We start from the raw sequence: 23,802 nt of genomic DNA on the forward strand, positions 1-23,802 counted from the left end.
TAACTGTGCAGTCTCAGCGCATAGGTTGGTTTACTGCAAAATCAGTGCTAAATATCTGCTGGGGAATATTTATATATTTCTTACAAAAAGGGTTTGGGGAGGAGGGTCAGATGCGGGGAATAGTTTCCTGTATTGGCTCCCTTCTGGAACAAATAAATCACATCTAGCAATGCAGTTCTTCAGTATTGGGATCCTCAAAACCCCTCTTATCTCCCATTCTTTCTCATTACAAATAAACTGTTAATAAAAACATGGCCTAATTTAACCAGACATTAAATATAAACATTGCAATGATGGGACAGGTAATAAATGGGCCTTACACGTCATTTTTTGGAAAGTTCAGGCACTCGCACGCTTTTCTGGAGCACAGCAGGAAGTGACTGTTCCAATAACTCAAGGGTCTTTTGTTTTGTGTGTGTGTGTGTGTTTTTGTTTTTTGTTTTTTTTTTTTAATAGTCTGCCCAAAGTTATTTATTGTGTCCTGACAGTAGTTGCTCTGTGTAGGAGGGGAAAACTTCCAAATACCTTTTTTTTTTTTTTTTAAGTTTTGTTTTTTAAAACAATTGATTCGACAATGGATAAAATTCCCCAGCCCCTCTTTTATTGTCTCTCCTTCCTCTGCTCTTACCCGAGTGCCCAGATATCCTAGAATATTCAAGGGAAAAATCCTTTGCAATTAAAACCACATTGAATGAGGCATGACTTCATCGCCGCAAATCCAAGAAACAATTACTGGAACTTGACTAAGCAAGTTCCGGATGGAGTGAGCAGACTTTCATAGAAGCAATTACATGTGGCTTATAGTTTTAGAATGTTTCACAGACTTGGTAGATAGAGGATAGTAATAATTTGCATGTATATAAGGACACATTGAACATATATAAGTTGAAGAACTTTACAAACATTGAGACTTTACAATACAATAAGCAAATTATCCTCATTTTAAAAGTATAGGGGAAACTGCTCCAGAGAGGCTAAATGATTTCTTTGGAACCCCACAGAGAATTGGAGGCAAAGTTGGGATTAAAACCCAGGAGTCCTGAGTCCCAGTCTCTGGCTTTAATCCCCATCTCATCCCAACACCTGATTAGCTCACAAACTTCATTTTACCTGGAGTTTTGTTGATTCTGAAGCCAGATAAGTTTACTTCAAACCTTTTCTACTTTATATTTAGAGATTTGATATGTTGCTAATTTAAAAAAAAAGTGTTTTAATAACACTAATCAAAACTAAATTTAATACAGGCCTAAAGGTTTCTGATGAACATATTTGACACCTTTAACAGTGGTCTGATATGAGTGACTGTGCAATATGCTGTTCTACATCTTTATAAGCTAAACTGTTCTTACACTCATATGTGATATGTTTGGTAAGTGTTTTTATGGTGGAGGGAATACATATAATGAACAATAGAAGTGATCAATGGCAAGTTATAACTTTTCACACTGTTAAACTCTGTGGAAGCAATACACAGGTAACAGAAGAGTGAGATTATTATTAATATCTCTACAAGATTTCCATCCAACAGTTCAGAGGCGGTGTGAACTAACTTGATTAATTTATGAAGTAATCCTAATTGTATCTGAGATTGGTTTTAAATATTGCACGGGATACAAATGGTTCTTACATCACTGAACTGGCGATATTCTTGAATTAGCTGCTGTTGATAAAATGTACAGTCTGATTTTGCATTTTAGAGACTGTAAAATGCCAATGACTTGCTCTTTAAGGTCCATACATGGGAACAGTGGATGTCTGTAGACATAAAAACAGGTATGGATCTCTAGAATCAGGACCAGTTTTATTTGAAATGTTAAATTTTGGAAATTAACTAGTTTTATAAATGGCTTGTCTGAACTACAGTTCAACTATAGTACAATTATACTGGTGTACAGGTGCCTTTATACTAGTATAGCTATTACCATTCAGCAAGCTATACTGGTATAAGACATCTTTATATCAGTATAATTTTATCAATACTAGGGAGGTTGTACTGCTTTAACTATGCTGGTAAAGCTAAAATCACTGAATTGATTATAACAGTAAAACATTAAAGTGTAGATCAGGCCTAGGTGAGTTTCTTTAGTAAATAGTCTAACATAAGGATGCATATTCCTGCACACGTTCATGTGTTACCAGCTTGAAGATATTTTAATGATTCCTGATATTAAGGACACATCTCAGACTCTATTTTTTTTACCTAAAACATCTGTTGCACCCTCATCATTGTGACTGTGCTAAGCAAATTAAACTCAAAATTTCAGACAGGCACATGAAATCACGGTTCTCTAAGTTCTTCCAGGGCCTAACTGGTGTCCTTCAGTCTCATCATATGAACAGCGACATCTGTGCCTACCCCTGTGTTTGGGACTCCTTAAATCTCGATATTTATCAGCCTCCTCAGAGCATAATTCTGCAGGAAGTCCTGTTGGTGGTGCACACCAAGTGTTGAAATGTCTTTTTAGAAAAAATCACTGAGCACACAAAGGATTGACCTACCTGTATCATGTACGTATTGTTTGAGTCTGATATACACTGTCAGCTTGGCAGTGCATGGCCATGTCTCTTTTCCATACAGGATGAACCCCACCATGTCAGTGCTCAGTAAATTAATGCCCTCTACCCACTGACACAGATACTTAAAACCAGAAGGCATAGTAAGCCACCCCTCCCCACAAGACTCTGATGTACCACAGAAGGGAGTGAAATACAGTGCAGAGGGCCCTCTGCTGAAAAGTCTCTGCACCTTCTCCCATGCACAAAAACTGCGAGAGCATGTCACCAAGACATTAGGAAACTTACACTTTCAGTGATGTCACGTCCCCTGCAGCCTCCACTGGCATTATGCCTGTAGTTTCCCAGCTGAAACGGAAGGTGCCATCTACTGGTACCCTTCAAGGTAGTGATGGAAATGCCACTTGCCCTGGGTGCGAATGTCCCTATTAGCAGAGTGTGTAACTTGCACCCCTTTGTGCTAATGTGTGTGTGTGTGTGTTTGAACTGAAGGCGAGTCTGATTTCTAGAGTGGCAGCATATGTCTCTAGCATTAGTCTTTCCTATTCTTGCTGTAGACTGACACCTTGCTTGCTGTTTTCCAACTGCTACTGCATCCTGAATGCTGCATAGGTCACTAAGCTGATTTGATACTTGGGTCTCTGCCATGTGCTTAACATTAATGGCAAAATCCTGACTCAAGTAGGCATTATCTATTTTACAGGTGGGCACTTGGGAACAGAGATGGACTTGCTGGAGAGCAGAGGATAGAACCAGGGAGTCCTAGTACCTAGTTTCCTGCCTCTGAATCTTTGATCATGCTCCCCTTTCAGTTTAGGCCTGTCCTTAGTCAGAACACTTCTGTATTAGTGTTTTATAATGCTGTTGAGTAGGAAGCTCTGAGAGCCACTGTCAGGGTTATGAATGAAATGCCTGGATTATGCATCTGCTCTTTATAGTAGTGCCTCCTGCTCTCAGTGACTCCCGTGCAGCAAAAGATATTTATTTACTGATATTGTTTTCTCTCTTATGCAGGTTCTTCAGGAGCTTCAGTCCTTACGAAAGGCCCGCAAAGCATGGAGTAATTCTTCCTCAGAAGTGGAGTGGATTTTGGCTCAGATTAAAGACTTGTTGCAAGAGAGCAGGTACAGTTTATCTGGAGAGAAGCTGCATACTCCAGGCAGGAACCATAACGCTGCACAGCTGTAGGGCTGTCACCTTGCGCCATTTTACTGTGTACTTTAAGTTAGTCACAGACAAAGTCATAGTTTGCTGATGATAACTCACCTGTGGTCTTAGTTCTTGATTTCTGCTAAAGAATGTTTCCCTTACCAGAGGCCTGTGTGTGCAGCTGGCCCTTGGATATGTGACCACTCTTTTTACTTCCTTTTTCTTTGTTGCTTTAACCGCAGTAGTCATTTGCTTGTGGGTGGGTGGGGATAATTGACAGCTCAGTCAAGGTCACTTTGACCTATGGGGTGGTTTTGTGTATTTAACCCTTTGGCAATATGCTTGACCTGAGAAGTAGAATATACCCAGTTCTGTAAAGCACTGATGTGCAGTGCTTCATACAGGCAGCAGGCAAAATGGCAGCAGAGATGAAGAAATTGAAAGAAAATAGAGCATGGTTCCTTGTGCATGTTATACTTCCATCTGAGGATCACAAAACACCTATTAATTCAATTTCTCAATAGCCTTATGAGGTGGACATGGTCTAACTTTCACAAGACCCCTGTGGGGCAATATTAGCTCTGTTCACATCATTAAATATTTGTAGAACCGTAGATCCTGGAGGACACGATTGGGATGGAGCCTCATTGGGCATTGTACAAAGTCATATGAAGCCCCAGTCCCTGCCCCAAGAATCTTGCAGTCTGAGACAAGTGACACATGCAGGGCTGGGAAAGAGATATCAAATATATAATATAGGTTAAAAATGCAGGTGCAAAGTTTTTGATAATTAGAAATATAAAGAATGTCAGCTGCCTCCATTTGCCCTTTAACCTGGACATCATAAATTGGTTGATTTTCTTTTAGGTATCAGTTGCAGGGGGATCTTAAAGAGGGAATTGAAAGATCATTGGATGGTAGTTTTGCCCTTCAGTTCAGATGTAGGGGATAGCAAGGCAGAAAGCATAAAGATGTCAGTGTAAGAAGCTGACAAATGGGTACTTGAGGTTGGCGTCATTGGTGGGGCAAGAGGAAAAACACTAGGGGACAGAGCGATGAAAGGCTTTGATGATGAAACAAGATGTTTGACTCTAATGTGAAATGGGATCTACTGGAAAGCTTCAAGTAGGTGGTGATGCATTCATTTTCTTTTCCTGCTGTGAACTTAGTACATTTATAATTATGGTGAAACTGAAGCAGACAAGCTTTGCAACTAGGTCTGATCATATATTGCAGTGATTTCCTAATGCTACCTTGTCGGTGTTCTTGTCCATTTGAACGCATCTGTCCAAGATTTTGGGCAAAGCCTTTGGGAATCAAATATATAGGAGAGAATTATCATTGCTCTGACTGAAGGGAGTCATTTGTCTGGAGAATCCTACGTTGTATGTTAAAATACATAAGCCAGTAAGTGAACATTTCAATCTCCCTGGTCATTCTATTACAGATTTAAAAGTCACTATCATTGAACAAAAAAACTTCAGAAACAGACTTTAAAGAGAAACAGCAGAACTAAAATTCATTTGCAAATTTAACACCATTAATCTGGGCTTGAATAAGGACTGGGAGTGGCTGGCTCATTACAGACGCAGCTTTTCCTCTCCTGGAATTGACACCTCCTCATCTATTATTGGGCGTGGACTACATCCACCCTGATTGAATTGGCCCTGTCAACACTGGTTCTCCACTTGCGAAGTAACTCCCTGCTCTCCATGTGTCAGTATATAATGCCTGCATCTGTAACTTTCACTCTATGCATCTGAAGAAGTGAGGTTTTTACCCACGAAAGCTTATGCCCAAATAAATCTGTTAGTCTTTAAGGTGCCACCAGACTCCTTGTTGTTTTTGTAGATACAGACTAACACGGCTACCCCCTGATACTTGACTACGTTGTATAGCTTCTCTTCATGTTAGGACTGTTACATAGCCCGCTATGTTTGTTCCATTAAGCCCAAGATGATACGGTAAACCATCTTGCAATATTCCTTAATGGCTGTTTCTGTGAAAACCTTGCCCCCACAAACCCTGAAATCATAAGTCAGCAGCTTGTCTGAAGCGTTGCTCTGGGTTTGGTGTGTCATCAGATGTGTCCTCTCTGAGCTTTTGCTCTGTTCTCCACTGTTCTCTCTATGCTGTATGAGTGTACTAGGTACATTCAGCACTTGAAGTGCGTTTCCAAATGCACCCAGAATGTTGTCTGGTCCTTAATTAGTTAGGCTTCTCCAAAAATATTTCACTTGACAACTTGGAGCTGTTTGTGCCTCTGGATGGCCTTTTAGAAGCTGCTGCCCTACTTATACCACCAAATATCATTGTATGCTATGGGAAAGGTGGATTTGCCCAATTAAAAATGTTTGGAGGTGATGAAATGCTAAGGAATCGGTGGCCTTAGGGTTGCAGACTTGAGCGCTCTCAGAGCTCTGCAGCGCTGGCATAGCAGAGCTGCACTAATGTTTTCCCTAAATTATTTATGTTGCAAACTCTCTTTTTGTAAGCATATCATGTATATCTTGCTGTGAATATTTAATGTGGGCGCTTGGAAGAATTCTCTTCGGGTTTCTGGCTGAATTCGGTATCTGAGCAGTGCTTTCTCTTTGCTAGCACCTGGGCAAAATAAACAGAGTGAGTGGGATGGAATTTTATGAGGTAGCCCTTTTGATTAAATGATCTACTGTTTACAGGTCTGGGTACCAGGCTGGAGTTCTGTAGAGCAAGAAAGCATGAAAGAGAATCCTCTTGGAGTTAACTTGCATTCAAGTGAAAGTTTTTGCGTTGCTCTTGGTTACCATGGCTAATGGGTGTTACTACAGCCACTCCTCATACTGTAGCTGAGGGTATACAGTAAGCATCTATCAGTGGTTCTCAACCATGGGTACACGAAACCTGGGGTACTCAGAGGTCTTCCAGGGGGTACATCAACTCATCTAGATATTTGCCTTGTTTTACAACAGGCTATTAAAAAAAACACTAGCGAAGTGAGTGCAAACTAAAATTTCATGCAGACAATGGCTTGTTTATACTGCTGTATATACTATACAGTGAAATGTAAGTACAATATTTATATTCCAGTTGATTTATTTTATAATTATCTGGTAAAAATAGGAAAGCAAGCAATTCTTCAGTAATGGTGTGCAGTGACATTTTGTATTTTTATGTCTGATTTTGAAAGTAAGTAGTTTAAGTGAGGTGGAACTGGGGGGCGGGGGGGGGAACGCAAGACAAATCAGACTATTGAAAAGGGCACAATAGTCTGGAAAGGTTGAGAGCCACTGCTTTAGAGAACAGGCAGAGTGTGAATGAGGCTAGAAGTTGGAATGATATCTCTGCTACTTCACAAGATACATCTGTAGAAACTGCCACAAAACTAAAAAGTAGATTTTTTTTTTTTTTTCAGCTCTTGATGTTAACTTATTTAATTGTTTTAACTTTTGATAGTCAATGTCCTTGGTTTGTGGAGAACTGGATGGCTCAAAAGACCAGGAAAGGGATATAAAGCCTTTCTGCTCCAGGTCATTGGTATCAGTTGTATTAGGAAGAGAGCCTGAGACATGAGACCTTGTGCAGAATAAGATTACAGTGAGAGGAAACCTTGTGGCCAGATGGTTAGCTATACAAGCCGTCTAGCCTAGGTTTCACTTCCACCTTTCACTGTTCAAATTTCACCTCTGGGAGCCTCCCTTGGAGTTTCAGAGCAGTGACTAGATGACAGAGAATGGGGCTTGAACATAGCCTGTGACATAAAGGAGTTTTTATAAGGTGGGGGAAGAATCTGCCATGCCCCCACACTCCACTCCCTTAAAAATAGGTACTTGCATAATATGTCCCTCGTAGCTTTATTAATAAAATGTAATCAGATGCCATTACTTAGCTGTTTTTGTTGTTGCATTATGTAATGACGACTAGGGCTTTTTCTCTGGAAAAACAAAGACTCCAAACAGTGAAAGCAGGAAGAAAGAAGGGGGAAGTGAGCGTCTGTTAATGTAACAAGGTTTATAGCTTGTGGCTTGTTCCAGTTCTTTACTAGGTACTTTCATGGGGTAATCTGATCACTGGGGTCACATGGGATACCATGAAACTGGCTGCACTGCACTGGGCTGTTACTGTTATACCAGGAAATTCTTGCTAATGGCAGCCACCTCTGGAGGATGGGATTGCAAAATACCAATTCTCCACTTGTAAAACCAACAGAGAGCTGGAGCCTGCAGTGGTGACGGTGCTAGAGAGAGGTTTCGCAATTGCAATAAACTGCTTTAGACTTGTTTTCATTTTCTGATATTTTCCTCAAAGCTGCCAAGAAAATTTATTTCCTGTAAATGCTGGTTTCACAATTTTGGACTTCAATCCAACCTCCCTTTTGTTCGTGCGTGGGCACAGGTAACTTCTCTGGCCCAAGGACAGGGGACAACCTCTGGATGGACTTTCTAGCAAAAAAATTTTTTTTGGGGGGGGAGAGGGAGGGTGGGAAGGGACATCCTTTGCCCCTGCCATCATATACAACTTTTTCCACAGTTCCCCATAGTCATATTGCCTTTCAGCTGACACAGTATTAATTCTGTGCCCCATACCTGCCCTAGATACATAGAGAGAGGCACCAATGGGTGACCCAGCATTCACTTGCCACATTCCTACATTGGCACCTATGCACCTGCACACTCTCGGATCAGCATTGACATGCAGCAGGTCAGCTGCTGGAGTGGAGCCTTTTGCCTAGGGGACTGGGAGGACTCCAGGCATTATATCTTTGTTCTCAGTGTGGGAGAGGGGCGGCGGGTTCCTCTTTCCCCGTAGAGGAAGGGAGCACAGCCCAGGCATGGGAGAATGTGGGTGTGTCTGCCACTAGAACCTCTTCCCATGGAGCGCAAAATGAGCAGGGCTAGTCCTTTATCCTCCTTGCTCCACATTGGAGGCCTGAATAAGGAAGAAATGAGTCAGATGAATTGACTTTCTTCTTCCCTCCAGGGGAAGGAGGAGTTGAGTTGGTAGAGAGAGAAAGTCTTGGTGTGCGCTTTGCTGCACATTTGCTTTGGTCATGGCAGACAGAAAGCAGAGAAGACAAAGCGTAGAGCAAAGCTCCCTTCCTGAACCAGCCCAGACTATCAGCTGGAGAATGGCAGGTTCCCTAGTATCCTAGGCCCTGTGACCTGATCTTGTCATCCACAGGGCCCTGTGTAAATCATAATTGTAATTTTATTTTGTTTTTAAAAATCACCACAATGGCAAAAGAGTTTGCACAGAATGAATTTTACAAGTAAATTTGGTCAATTTCAAGATTTTTAATTTTTTAAAATCAGGGTTTGGTGGCACTTTCATGCGTCCCAGGCCCTCTGTGAAATTGTGATTTACACAGAGCCCTCCTACTCTCGCACCATTGGCAGGTTTTGGCGGTTTTGTTACATTTTTGCAATGCTTTTTGTAATTTAAGCTACCTGAAATAACAGGGATGTGCTGGTAACGTTTCCCCATAATTATGCTCCCCACTCACTGTTTAGTGCCAGGGTCGATGGGAATTACAGGCCCTGCAGCTGTATTAGGCTCAGTTAGTCCTCCCAGCACGGTGCTTGTACCTGTCTTTCAGTGTCGGCTCTGACAGCTTTAGAGCACCAGCCCTACCCCTTGTCAGTCCTCCAGTGCTCAATTCTGTGCAGGCCCCAGAGCAGCTGCAGTGGTGCTGAACTGATCTTGTCCGTGCCTGTTTTGTGCCTGGGCACAAAACAGCTAATTGAAAATAAAACAATTTAGGATGTGGATTTTTTTATCTTACAATAAAAATTGGGGGGGGGGGGGGAATGGATCTTTATCTTCTGAAAAACACTTCACCCAGTGGAGTGTGGTCAGTAAGCAAGCGTGTGCACATGCTAAATTCCCTGGGATAGAGGACTGGACTCATTTAGTGAGGGCTAGGGCTGCAACTGCAGGGAGGCAGCTGCCTCTTCTAAACTCCTGCAAAAGGGATACTAGGTGAAAGCATGCATAGTTGGCAAGTCTCATGCTTGCACCAAAAGCCACTGGTTTCTCTCTCTTCTCCCTGTGCGCGCCCCCCCCCCGCCTGAGATTCCATAAACAAACTCCTGCTTCCCATCTTGGAGTCCACTGTAGGAAAGAGGACAAGCAGTTGACTGAGATCTGGGCTATTTCATGCAGCCATGTCCTTTGGGTCCACTCCCATGCCTGGAACCTACAGGGAGAGGCTCAAGAAAAGGAAGCAACAACACAGTCCTACAAAAACACAAAATGGGCTTCTTACTTCTGTCATCAAGTGCCTGCCAAAAGTGCTTGATGCCCATCATAATGGACCCCGGGCCTCTAGGCAGTGGATGCTGGGAAAGTTTTATTTCCTGCCCTGGTGTCTGCAGATGGTTGTGAGAGAATTTAGGCCTTTGTCCCTTACACTGTGTGGGCAAAATAGAACGGTTGAAAACAATCGCTGGAATAAACCATTGAACAAACTGAAGGGAGCATAATGCAAATTGGATATAAAAATGGATATTGTGTTAATTTATGTATGCACAGCTATGAGGCACAACTAGAGAGGTGCTGTAAAAGTAATCTGCTGAGCACTTACCTGAAAAATCAGACCCTTTCAATGTGTGTCGAGCTGAGCATCTACAAACTGAGGCATCAAAAAGTCATTAGTTACAATTAAAAATCATGGTGCGTGTATGCATGTCGGCCTGTAAAAATAGAAGTATACTTCCTTTCATCCATCGGCCCTGTGGAACTGGTTGATGAAATGGGACAGGTGCCACTACGCACAGATACAGCCACATTCTCAGAAATGCTGTGCGAATATACTGCACTTGCTTGGACTAAGCAGGTGAGCTCGCTGGGGAATGGTGAACCGCTGGAGGAACAAACTCTGCTGGAATTTCTTTGCTGTGACTTATAGCAAACATGTTCAAGAACTAGCCCTCTTTTGGATGGGGAAACTGAGGTACAGAAAAGTGAAATTACTTGATGGAGGCCGTGTGATAAACCAGAGGGGCAGAGCCAGGATTTGGACTCAGGATGATCTGGCTTCCAGTCCCATGCTTGGTCCATTAGACCACACTTCCTCTCATTCTATCTTTATTACTAAGTCCAGAGCTACAAACTTGTAAAGAACAGTATGGGCTGTTATATTTATAGTTAAGGGGAGGCTGTCCCTATTTCCAGCAGCTGGAAATGATGCTCTGACTGGAGTGACATTTCTCTTCCTCCCACAGGCTTTCTTTGAGAGTCGAGAGTGATTAAAAGCATCTCCCATAAAAGAATCCTACCTGTGTCTTTTGCCTTTTTTTATTAGCAGTAGTACATTACTATATTAAAAATGAAAATAAGATCCTGTCACACTCTTGTTTCCATTGATCTTTATATAGCAACACCAATGCTGAAGCATAGCATAGGTTCCTACTGGGTAATGCCAATGGGTCTTGCCTCTTCTGAGAGCAAACCTACCTCCCTTAATTGGAGTTGTCTGTAAACTGCAAATGAATGGCCAATAAGCCACTGAAGCATTAAAAATAAAAAGCATTAAAAATAAAACCCCTGCCCCCTACAGCTTCTGGGTCCCAGTTTGAAGTTCTACCATGAATCTGCCAATTGCCTTTTGACACCAAAGAGAGAGAAGAGAATGGTATTTGGATGCAAAAGCAGCAGAGAGAACATGCTTTATGATGCATACCGTTGGCCTGATAAGTACCCTCTTGCTTAACCGTACAGAGGCCTAAGGAGCCAACGGGAACTGCTCTTGTTGTGCACGTTTCTGGCAGTGCTAGAAATACTCTGTCAGTCCAGGGAATTCTAACTAGTGCCACTGGTACTACAGAGAGATCACCTCCAGGAAGCCTGCAAAGAGACTAATACTTAAAGAATTACCATAGCCTTCTTTCTTGGGAAGATGGGGCATATCAACAGTTTCCTGTGAATTTTTGCAGATATTTACTTTTTAAAAATGGGAAAGAATTTTTGCTTTCATTTTCATAGTTAACCCTTAGAAAATGTGCTAATTCCCTGGTGGCTAGAAGGTGTGAACTGGCGATTGGTGTATTCTGCTCCAAGGACACTCTTGTGTTGGGTATTGGAAGAATCTACTGTGTCACCCCCCTTATTCAGTGCATATATGAGGATAATTAGTGAGGAGGCATAGGCTGAAGCATTTTCGGTATGCTGGCGATGCCCAGGTTTAAATTGCTGTCTCATCTGATCTGAAGAGTGCAGCCAAATGCATTTCCTGGTGTCTGGGTCTATTGGACCATGGATGAGAGCAAGCTGGCTGTAGCTCAGTCACTGGGGGAAAGAAGCAGAGTAGTTGGGTGAGGTTCTCTCAGCCCTTCTTAGGGTGTACAATCAACGTTTGTGACAAAAGTCCACGACTTGGAGTCTGGTTTGACTACCAGCTGTTTCCAGATGATCAAATAGTGGCATTGGGTGAGGTCGCTGTGTTCTCTCCTGGATATGGATTTTGCACTATGATTGATGCTAAGATTTTGTTACCGTTATTTTTAGTAAAAGTCATGGATAGGTCACATGCAATAAACAATAATTCAGGGAAGCCATGGTCTGTCTGTGACTTTTGCTGCTGCAGTTTCCCCCACCACTGTGGTGTCTGGGAGCTGTGGGGTTTCCCCTCTGCCCAGGGCGGCTGGGAGCTGCAGGGTAATCATATTTCCCACAGAGAAAATGGGACACGCCAGCTGCTTGCCTGAGGCGTCTCCCTATCACCCGCGTGAGGCTGTCGCCTTCCGGCCCCTCAGAAGTCTGTCACCTGTTTCTGGAACTTTGCAGGGGGCTTCCTGTCATTTGTCACTGCTGTCGCCTGTTGCTGGAACCCTGCCAGGGCCCCACTGGCTGTCTGCTCCAGAGTCCTACAACCCCTGGGGCTGAAGCAGAGAATGTCAAGGAGGTCTCTGGAAGTCCCGGATTCCATGACCTCCGTGACATAAACGTAGCCTTAACTATGATCCGTGTCTTCTCATCTCTAGACTGAATATTGCAATGCACCGTATTTGGGACTTGATCTTAAATGTAATGGAAAGCTGCAGCTAATGCAGAATGTTGGTAGGCTGCTTGATGAGTACAGTTTCTTGCCCTCAGCACACTAGGCTTGTGCTCCAGGATCTACTGAGGCTGGGTATTGACAAACGGGTGGAATTTTAAATGGTGTGTTTAAATATGAAGCCCTAAGTAGCCTTAGACCTTCCTATCTGAGAGGCTGCCTTCTCCCTATGACACGCTGCCACAGTTAGGATGAACAGGGGTGCTTGAGCTTGGTTTGCGTCTGTATGAGAGAGCTACTGGTAGTGTGTGCTCTGCGATGGTCCCTTTCTTGGCCTGTTCTCCCACACCATCTGAAGTGGCTGGCCTGGCCTGGCCTGGCCATACAGCAGTGCCAGTCTGGGCATTGACAGGGAATTGAGGTATGACCCTCTTTCTACCTGATATTTGTTCCTTGCCATTCCCTCAGACTAAGAACCATCAGGGAGGGGGAAAGGGTCACAGTGGAATGTAGGGAAGGCCTGGCACGGAGGTGATGGCACTGATCAGCTGAAAGATGGTATTGGCAGAAGTGGTAAGGTGGGCAACGAGCAATAAGATATCTGTATGCAGCGGTGGGAGTGGTCTCCTGTTTGTAGGAAAACAGAGAAGCTGCTAGGAAGGGAAGGGAGACTAAGGCTACATTTACACTACGGGGGGGAGGGGGAGATCGATTTCAGACACGCAAATTCAGCTACGCAAATAGCGTAGCTGAATTCGACGTATCTGATCCGACTTACCCCGCTGTGAGGATGGCGGCAAATTGACAGTCGCGGCTCCCCCGTCGACGGCGCTTACTCCTACCTGGACTGGTGGAGTACGCGCGTTGAGTCGGGGATCGATTATCGCGTCCCGAAGAGATGCGATAAATCGATCCCCGAGAGATTGATTTTCTACCGCCGATCCGAGCAGGTAGTGAAGACCAGCCCTAAAAATGACAAGTTTACTAGTTCACTGGTTTTGGCAATCCAGGTGTCAGAGTCCAGGGCTAACGGGGTCCACTAACCTCTTCTAGTACTCCATACAACCTGAGAAAACCTGTCAATTAGCATTCCTACATGACTCTGGGTCCAGTTCATTGCTATGGTTCTGTCCATATAGACCACATGTGTGCAGTGGTGGAAAGGCAGGAAGATGCCGCTAGAAATTAAAAGCAGAATCACTTTCCAGTGCTAAAGAATCTCCTGATGCCTTAGGGCAGGGGTGACCAACCTGAGCCTGAGAAGGAGCCACAATTTACCAATGTACATTGCCAGAGAGCCACAGTAATACATCAGCAGCCCCCCATCAGCTTCCCCGCCTCTCAGCGCCTCCCGCCCACCAGCAGCCCTGCTGATCAGCGCCTCCCCCCCCTCCTTCAGCTGTTTCGTGGTGTGCAAGAGGCTCTGGGGAGGGTGGAAGGGGGAGGAGCGAGGGCATGGCAGGCTCAGGGGAGGGGGCGGGAAGAGGTGGAGTGTGGGCAGGGCCTGTGGCAGAACCAGGGGTTGAGCAGTGAGCACCCCCCGGCACATTGGAAAGTTGGCACCTGTCGTTCCAGCCCCGGAGTTGGTGCCTATACAAAGACTGTGGCTCTGGAGCCACAAGTTGCCCACCTCTGCCTCAGGGGACTGACCCAGTCACCTCCCTGAGTCAGCTGTGCTTGTCATCCCTGTTTGCATAATCACACATTTGAGGCTGCATCTCCATGGATGTGACCTTAAATAGTCAGTGAGGAACAGTCATTGTATCTAGGAATATAGTAATTATCCTAGAACAGATTCCAGAAAAGAGAGGGATCTAAATCTGAACCTATTCTGTAAGGCAAGTCACAGTCTATTGCTGGCCTTTCTAGTAGCTGGGGTCTCACTGAATCACTTAGTTGCTGCAATTTGGTGTAGTGTTTGTGTATATTTTACCTGCACCCAGAGGCCTTTGAATTGGGCTCATGTCTATAGAATCTTAGATCAGATCTATTTAACTTGCCTTGATGTTCAGATTTGGGTTTGGGGATCTCCCCCTTCCCCCCCCCCGACAATAAAAGCCTCAGACATCCTGTAACAAAGCATGTCTTGTTTAACTCTGGTTCTGCCTCTGTAAACCCAAAGAAAATAGAAGCAGAGATGCCATTTCCTCTCACTTAAGCATTCTGCATTTGAAAATGGCTGGTTTGATATTTGTGCTGTTATTTTTAATGTTGTCCTTTGTGTATTACCAAACACTGGACTAAGCAGAAGCCCTTATTCAAATAATGAGTGGCCATAGGAATTTATACCTGGACCTACTGCTTCTTCTCACTGCCAACCTCCAGCTCAACCTATCTGAACCAGAGTGTTTAAATGAGTTTCCTCTGTCTCCCACTTCAGTTGCACCAAGTCCTTGTACTAGCAATTGCACGCCATCTTGGGCTATGAGTTTCAGCTCTCCCATGCTAACCATGGCAGCTGTTAGGATGGGAGACCTCAAAGTACATCCCAGGTACTGCAGAAAATGGCATTGGCAATTCAGTAGGGGGTGCCCTTCTTCTGACATTTGAACTAGTATCTTTAACATAGTCATGGGGGATGCTTTTCTGCCAGAGGTTCAGAGATGTCATTTTTCAGATGGGACTTAACAGTCCTGATTGCTTGTGGTCCTTCTAGCCCAGGGGTCGGCAACGTTTGGCACGCGGCTCGCCAGGGTAAGCACCCTAGTGGGCCGGGCCAGTTTATTTACCTGCTGACGCGGCAGGTTCGGCCGATCGCGGCCCCCACTGGCTGCAGTTCGCCGTCTCGGGCCAATGGGGGCAGCGGGAAGCTGCGGCCAGCACATCCCTCGCCCGCGCCGCTTCCCGCCGCCCCCATTGGCCCGGGACGGCGAACCGCGGCAAGTGGGGGTCGCGATCGGCCGAACCTGCCGCGTCAATAGGTAAATAAACTGGCCTGGCCCGCTAGGGTGCTTACCCTGGTGAGCCGCGTGCCAAACATTGCTGACCCCTGTTCTAGATCCTGGTTGTTAGACCTCTACCACGCATTATCGGAATGAATCATTTTAATTAAAAACATAGTGCTGAATCCCCTGCACTGCTTCTGAAATGTCAGTGCCTTGGGATTTTCCCCCCTTACCAGAGTACAAGTGTTAATCGTAGTGTCCTGGTCACATTCTGGTTTGGAGGATTGCGTTTCCCCTCTAGTTTCAGTGGGTATCTTAACTCCTAGACTACAGTTCGTATAGTGTTTTGGGGCCCTATGAATAGGCTTGGCAGAACTCAATTTTTATTTTTATCAATTTTTAATTGAAGTTTCTGCTGGGTGTCAGTGGCCTGGCTAACCCCCCAACCACGCCACTACTGAATATCTCCTGTTGGAGTACTCCTCACAGTCCTGGCTGGGGATCTCTGCTCTGTCCCTCCAAGACTGCTGCTGCCTCCTCGCACCTTGTGTCTCCAGGGATTGTGTGTCAGCTGCCCTGAAGCCATGCAGGGAGCCCTCTGCAGTTCCACTGTCATGGGAATTGAGTAAGCGGGTCCTGATGGAGCAGATCAGAGACCCCCGCACTCCCAACTGGTGTGTGAGAGAGTAAATCTGTAATGGCAGGGCTGCCTGCGCTGCCACAGGGCTGGTGGCACCCAATCCCTGCAGGTGCCAGGGGGAGGGAGGCTGCATTTGTGCTGCTTGTTTATTGATTGGGTTTTTTTGTTTTGGGTTTTTTTGGTGTTGATTTAAGGGTGTCAGCTGAAGTTGACATTTAATGTCCTTAGTTGATTAAAGTCAAATCCTGCCAAGCCTGCCTATTAAGGAGCTGCCACGTCCCACCACATTTCAGCAGCAGGTGAAATGAAGCCCGTGTATATAGCATGTGAAGTGATTTGGGGGTCAGGACAAGAGATGCTTTGGAAATGCAAGGTACGGATGGGACTAATGGGGATTTCTATTTGTTCTAGGGAGGTGGTGGCTGAAGCTCTGCTAGATGATGGCTCTCTCATTCCAACTGTGGAACAGCTGGAGACTTTAAATATCAAGTGTGAAGGTTAGTGTCTCAGACTTTATGTGAAATCCTTTAAATGAACACACCGGGGTCAGGGCAGTGAGTTAGGCTTAATATGTTTTCTCATTATGATGAAAAACTAAGTTTGCATTAGTTTAATTTGTCTTGAAACATGCTGTGTACTTGCACCAGGCCTACTCTCCTGCCCCTCCTGTCTACTACAAGTTTTTGTAAATCCTACCCCATCTTTTTGGAGGCCCCCCCCCCTTTATTTTTCCTCCCCATGTTTGCCTTTTTGCTTCTTTACCCACTCCTACATGCATGAAGGCAGACCTTCCATGTCAATGCTGCAGTTAAGTGGTTGCAAGCGGAGGCTTCCTTCTAAGTCTGATTGTGACTGTATGCCTCTCTCTTGCTGTATCTATGATAGCTATGGGTTTCATGGAGACCACAGGAATTTCCATTTGGAACTGGTCAAAAATAATGTCCTTGCCCTTGTATGACCGCCTCTAGCTGTGACTTGCTTCTGTGTTGCTGCTCACAGGTTGGGTGAGACTGCACTGATAGACATGAACATTGGCCCCTTTAAAATGCCAGTCTAAAGAATGTTGGGCACCCAAGCCCTATTTTCATTGGAAATCGGGTGACTAACTCCGTTGGGACCAATTGAAAATCCCCACCTAAGAGATTCCCAGGGAGTTATCTTCACGTTTCTGTAATTATATTACAGTAGTAGAGCTCTTTGGAGCTGCTCAATACTATGTTGCTTTACCCTATACTAATCCTTTTTATAGTATCTTTTTAGATAGATTAGCTCTTAATTATGTGGGAGTTGAGCTTATGATGGCAAAGCATTAGCAAAACAGAGAGAGGTTTTCCTGTGGCTTACAGCACGATTAGATCAAGCTTCATATTTTCTGCTTTCATTGAAAAATTGTATTAATTACCTAATTATCCATTCATTGTTTTTCCTGTCTTTGCTGATTATAACGGATTCAGAGTGGGATGCCAGGAGTAATATAGGGCCACTGAATACAGTATATGCTACTCACTTTTGAGCTATCAGATGTTATGTTTAAAATACTTTATCATTTAAGTGTAGTGTTTTTGTTTTTTCCCCCATAGAAAATAAACAGTTGCTGGATTTCAAAATCCCTCAGACATTTTACTACTTCTGGCAGCCTCTGCTAAAGGGCCTCCAGTCCCGAGACTTTACACAGACCCTGCTAGAGAAAATGTTTGCTGACCTGAAGCAGTGTTCTGAATCTTCAGAACTCAGGCCTCAGTACCTGATCAACTGGGCTGCTGAGATTCTGACGGCCAACGCCAAAGCTAAAGCCAGTGAGTGAGTCTGAAATTCTTTAGGTTCTGTATGAAGATGGCTTTAAAATCCTCTCCTGTTTCAGTGCAAGGAATGGGGAAGATGGTACTTCTTTCAAGTTGGAAATTCAGGATCCTAATTATACTGGTCAGATTAATTTACTATGGCTTTCAAGTTCTCTGTTTTCATGCTTTTTAATTTGCACTTTTTGGGTACCCTTTAGTTCATGGTAATATATGGAAAAATGATTTCCAAAACTTTTTTGGGTTTTATCAAGACTTGAAAGGTGGTAATTTTTCCTGTAAGGGACCAATGCCCCAGCATGGTGTTGAGAGCACTGCACTGCTAACGTGCTGTTTTATACATAAAACCTGAACCAGTAGTTTGTATTATTACAGATGCCAGTTGGACTTCTCATAATAAGCAGTTTTTAGGAATCCCTGGCTTCCAGTGCTGTGCTCAGACCACTGAGGTCATACAGTGCTGCTTTTGCAACACCCCGGGGTTACTCTGAGTGTCCTGACCAGACCCCACTATGGCTGTTCTCATTTTGTTCTTCCTACTTATGCATATGTTGCCTTTGGGTGAGCTGTCTTTCACTTCCTGTCCTGAACTTTTTAGAGTTGCTGAAACTGCCAAATTATCGTATGTTGTGTTTCACTCCAGAGGCAGCTGCATTCCACAGCTGGTTGGAATGATGGCCTGAAAAGCACATGCCTCTTAAGGGTGAAAGGTGCTATAGAAATGTAAAAGGTTGGTTGTAAACATGTTTCTTACATTGAGAGTCCCCTCTCTTCTTCATCCTTTTTTTTTTTTTTTTTTTTTTTTTTAAGGGAGGAAAGTGAGACGCCTTTCACGGAGTCAGATAAACAAAAGGAAGCTGTTTCTCCGTAGAGTTTCCTTGCAGTGGATAAAGCTCATTGATGAATGTTTGGCAGCTCCTTGCTGGGCGACCCCACACCTCCTGCAGCGGTAGGTGTGACCCCCATCTCTTTGAAAAAGGACAGAGGGGACAGGAAGCAGATCATATGCAACCCTGTCAGAGCCATTGAAAAGAAGTATGTTCAGTTGTGGCTGGGACTCCTTCACTGACCTGCTGTCACCCTTATGAAAACCCTTTGGTGTATACTAAACCTATATTGTTTCTGCTGTTCTCTCCACTGGTGCTACGAGAGAGAGAAAGCAGCAGAATTTTTCAGGTCTCTCTTTCAAAAAACAAATTTAGTAGAGTGGAGTAGAGAAACTAGAAATTGGTGGCCAAAAAAAAAAAATCTACATTTGAGGTATCCGAAAAGCAATATGGGCAAAGAATCATGATGAAGCTGGTTGATGTTAACAATGTAGTGAGAGCTTATAAAGGTTGTAATCTGTGCTTTTTCATGAAAATCATGAGGGGGGAAATTAAGAAAAAAATCAGAATATTTAAGAAAACAAAGAGGGACAGTGAGTAGCCTAGGACCCCACTCAGCTTGGGAGGATTACCACTTCTGTCACGTGCACCATCCCGATGGCATGGGAGAGCTGGTTTAGAAGAGCTCATGTTTAAGAGCTGCTGGATTCCCTAAACCTCTGTCCTGGAGTCTCTTCTTGCTTGTAATGCTTTGGTTCCCTCCTTCTCTTTCTAGGATCCTGTCAGACATGGAGCCTCCCTTGCCTTCAGATGCTCAGGAGAACCTTCTCTATCTCTCCTCCATCTACACCCAAGAAGGAGGCTCTCTCTCCAGTCCAGGCTCTTCGTCAGACAGCAGTGGGCAGCCAATTTACACCACTGAGAGCTTACAGTGGAAGGCCAGACAGGAGAGTCAGGCCAAAGGCCATAGGGTGGAAAGGCGAGAAACTGTACTGGGTGGTGTTGGTGAGGAAGAAGACAATGGGGAGGAGGAAGCTGAGGAGGAAGAGATGGAAGCTGAGCCAACGCCTTTGGAGGAACTTCTTCATGTTGATAACATGATGGTTATTGCTGAGAAAAGGGCAGCACTGCATGGGTCCATCTGGCAGATCAGTGCAGGTAAAAGTGATTTGAAGACTTATTCTGATGCCCTGGGTCTCTCTTTGTCACCACTAAATATAAATTGAAATGCACAGTGGCCCCTCAATACTCTCAGCCTGGTTAAGACTGAAGCTTACTTCAAATCCATGTTAAAGCTAAATCCCTGTAAACTGTTTTTTTAGCCTGCCACTTATAGGCAGCTCCCTTCTCGTGGCTCCCATGACACTGTGGTTACTTTTTACAGGTACACACAGCTAATGCTTCATTAACTTTCATATCACTGTGGTTAAAATTCCAGTTTACCTTGTTGGTGGAGAAGGGTGTGGGCTAGCGGTGAGCAGCAAAGAAAATATGAACATTTCATGGACTTCGGCAATACATGCTGAAAGCCTCCCCTTATCAGACCAAGAGTTGATTAAAAATGTTATTTATGTATTTCCAGTGGTGTGCAAAGTGCTTTTCAGACAAGTGTCATGCTCCAGAAAGCTTGCAATATACACAGCCAGCCTTCAAATGGATGAAACGAGACAAGGAGTTCAGGGAGCAAATGGAGTCTTAGAGGCCAGAAAAGGGACCACGCAAGATCATCTAGTTTGACCTCCTGTATATCACAGGCCACCAACACCACCCAGTAACCGCACACTAAACCCAACAACTGGAATTAGACCAAAGTTTTACAACCCTGAGGAGATTAAACTATTGTGTTTAGGGTAGTTTAGCAACCACATTTTTAATTCTAAGACTACGTCCCACTACTATTGAATACTTATTTTTTGAGGGGCTAGGAGGATTTTAAGGTTGACAGGGTTCATTGAAGAAGCACGATTTGTTGAAGACTTTTGTGGGGGGAAGGGATGGGGAGGAAAGAACTGGTGAGTCAGATCAGGGAAGGCATTCCAGATACATTCACAACAATGCGAAAGGCAATTCACTCAGATACTTTTCCTAAGTACATTATTTTTTGTTTGTCTAAGCAATTATCTTTAATCAAATTGATGTTGGGTCACTAGAGTTGAATGTTCAGGTGAGTGGGAGAATCAAGTAACAGTGAAATGAGCAACTTTTCCATGGTAAGCAGGAGTTGGAAACATTCGGTTCACATTCTATGGCTGGCTGGAATAGAGAGCCTTTTCAGTTACTGCTGTCCAAGTTGGCACATTGTCATGGGGACTATCAGAAACTGAATAAAGGAATAGGAAGTGATGGGGAAAACGTAACTGTGCCCATTATTGTTGTAAGAACCTTCCAGTTGATAAAAGGATGTGTACTTTCCAGGTATTGCTATGTTCCTTCTTTTTCACATTCTCCCCCCAATCATGTGCAAATGATTCTTTACAGGTTGTTCAGGATTCCCCCAGCTTTTGTCTTGCTTCCCTTCTATTCTGTAGGGCGAGTTCCTGTTTTCAGTTACTACTGTATTTTCCTAACACTTCTAGGCTAGGACTTTTAAAGAGGCCGAAGTTCAATGTGAGATTGGTGTCAAACTCCCTTATACTTTTTTGGAAAATCCCAGTTTGAATCCCCCTTGTCTTAAGTGATCTTGTTCCAGTTATCCAACTCCCACTTGGTTAAAAATATATTTCCTCTCTTCTGCTCCTGTCTTTGCTGATGCGATACCGGCAAAGAGGTTACTGTGGATGGAAACCAAAGGAGCAAACTGCTAGTGGCAAACATGCAGCTTTCTGCTCCTTAAAATGGGGGAATGTCTTACATGTGTGCAAGTGGCTCTTTCCATGTACTAGATCTTGGATTTTTTTAGGAACCAAATCAGGTGCTTTTCCAAAGTGTAATGTTGAATTAACGCACATGAACAGCTTTGTTAGTTTTCAAATGCCACAAGTAAATTAAAACAAAAAAAAAAATTAAATTTAAATAAAAGAAATTGCTCTAGAACGTGACTCTGAAGAAGACTTGGGGTCATGGTGGATAAGCAGCTGAACGTGAGCTCCCAGTGCGATGCTGAGGCTAAAGGGGCTAACGTATTCCTTAGATGCATAAATGGGAATCTCAAATAGGAGCAGAGAGGTTATTTTACCTGTGTATTTGGCACTGGTGCAATCACTTCTGGAATGTTGTGTTCAGTTCTGGTGTCCACAGTTCAAGAAAGATGTTGATAAATTCAGGAGAGTTCAGAGAAGAACGATTAAGTTACGGTTTCTAATCTTTTATTGTGATCGACTCAAGGAGCTCAAACTTTTAATGAAGAAGAATGCTAAAGGATGACTTGATCAGAGTCTATAAGTACCTGCTACATGGGGAACAAATATTTGATAATGGGATCTTCAATCTAGCAGAGAAAGGTATAGCATGATCCAGTGGTTGGAAGATGAAGCAAGACAAATTCCAACTGGAAATAAGGTGTAAATTTTTAACAGTGGGGTAATTAACCATTGGAACAGTTTTCCAAGGGTTGTGGTGGATTCTCCATCACTGGCAACTTTTAAATCAAGATTGGATATTTTTCTACAAGATCTGCTCTAGGAATTATTTTGGGTAAGTTCTGGTGCCTGTGTTATACAGGAGGTCAGACTGGATGACAAGAATGGTCCTTTCTGGCCTTGGAATCTGTGGGGTTTAATAACTCAGAGTATCCCAAAATGTTTGGACAAGCTGCACTTTGGAGAAGCAGGAGAAGTCAGAATCAAAATTTGGAGATGTTATTCCCAAATGTATGCTACACAATTCTTGCATGAGATATGAAATGCACGAACAGCCCACATACTGTTTTCTGAAGTTTAGTTAGAAAGCGCACGCTTCTTGTTTTGTACCATGAATGTTGTTTTCCCACCCAGATGGAGTGCAGTGGAAAGACTTTCCTCTTGGGAAACTTCCAGGCCAGACAGATGACCCTGATAGCCTATTGGTGGATAGTTATTCTATGATGTCCATGCTCGATCAGCCAGTAACAAGAGACGACGGAAGGAACTCCCCCAGTACAAAGTAAGTAGTGGTATGGGTGGGGGTGTCTGCCATTATGCCATCAAGTACATGTTGTTTATGCTCAGCCCTGCACCACCCCAAGAAGAGTCTGAGACAGCTGTTCCTGTTAATAGCTGTAGCAGTTTGAGAAATGTGTAATTGTTCTCTCTCTCTCTGCTAGCATTTCATTGACTTCTAGTCTGAGGATACAGGAAGAGGCCGGAGAGGGTTACTTTAAATTTAAAAAAAAAAAAAAAAAGTCTGTTTTGAGCAAAGTGCTTGGCTGAATCTCACAAGAAAATGGCAGGGGGCATAGAGACCTTTACTGTGACAAGATAAATTAACTCAGTAATGTAGTAGTCCAAATTGTACTATTTTAACCACAGGCAAATTCATTCAGTGATGTCACTGGCTAAAATACGCTCTCCCAGCAACTACTATCACTACCACCTACCCAGATCCCTCAAGTTAAGTTAAAAATCCAGGTAACCAGAACAGCAGCTCTATGATGTGATGTGGTCAGGATGCCTTTAATGGAAAGCAGCATGGTCTTGTGGCTTAAGCCCTGCACTGGAAGCCAGGAGACCTGGGTTGTGTTCCTGGCTCTCGCACATACTCACTGCATAACCATAGGCAGGTCATTTAACCTCTTTGTGCACCAGTTTTCCCATATTAGCCTACCTTGCATGGGATAGGTGTTGAGACTTAATGAACAAGTGTTTGTAAAAGCACTTTGAGGTACTCTGGTGGAAGGGACTAAAAGAGAAATCAATTTTATCACAGGGGGCCACAGGCAATGGGTAACTGCAGAATATATGTCATAATGTAGAATGGTACTTCTTTTATATAACCAAGGAGATGAATATGCCTGGAAATTGGTGTGAGCAAACAGAAACTTATCTCACTTCGTGTGCTCAATGTGACTATTACACAATGTTTACTGAATGAGTTCATT

At 43.8% G+C, this 23,802-nt stretch overlaps 1 protein-coding gene across 4 annotated transcripts in view; it reads left to right on the plus strand.

The window, feature by feature from the left end:
• LAS1L (LAS1 like ribosome biogenesis factor) overlaps positions 1–23,802 on the plus strand; it is a 92,164-nt gene that overhangs the window by 13,043 nt on the left and 55,319 nt on the right. For all 4 annotated transcript variants that reach the window (XM_065557240.1, XM_065557241.1, XM_042853266.2 and 1 more), the window contains exons 7-12: positions 3,529–3,638; positions 16,574–16,659; positions 17,743–17,958; positions 18,772–18,910; positions 19,564–19,946; positions 22,721–22,868. In XM_065557240.1, coding sequence (XP_065413312.1) covers positions 3,529–3,638; positions 16,574–16,659; positions 17,743–17,958; positions 18,772–18,910; positions 19,564–19,946; positions 22,721–22,868 — 1,082 coding nt within the window. The remainder of the gene's footprint in view (positions 1–3,528; positions 3,639–16,573; positions 16,660–17,742; positions 17,959–18,771; positions 18,911–19,563; positions 19,947–22,720; positions 22,869–23,802) is intronic.

The sequence above is a fragment of the Chrysemys picta genome, chromosome 9 (assembly GCF_011386835.1).
Source record: "Chrysemys picta bellii isolate R12L10 chromosome 9, ASM1138683v2, whole genome shotgun sequence".
Lineage (NCBI taxonomy): Eukaryota > Metazoa > Chordata > Testudines > Emydidae > Chrysemys > Chrysemys picta.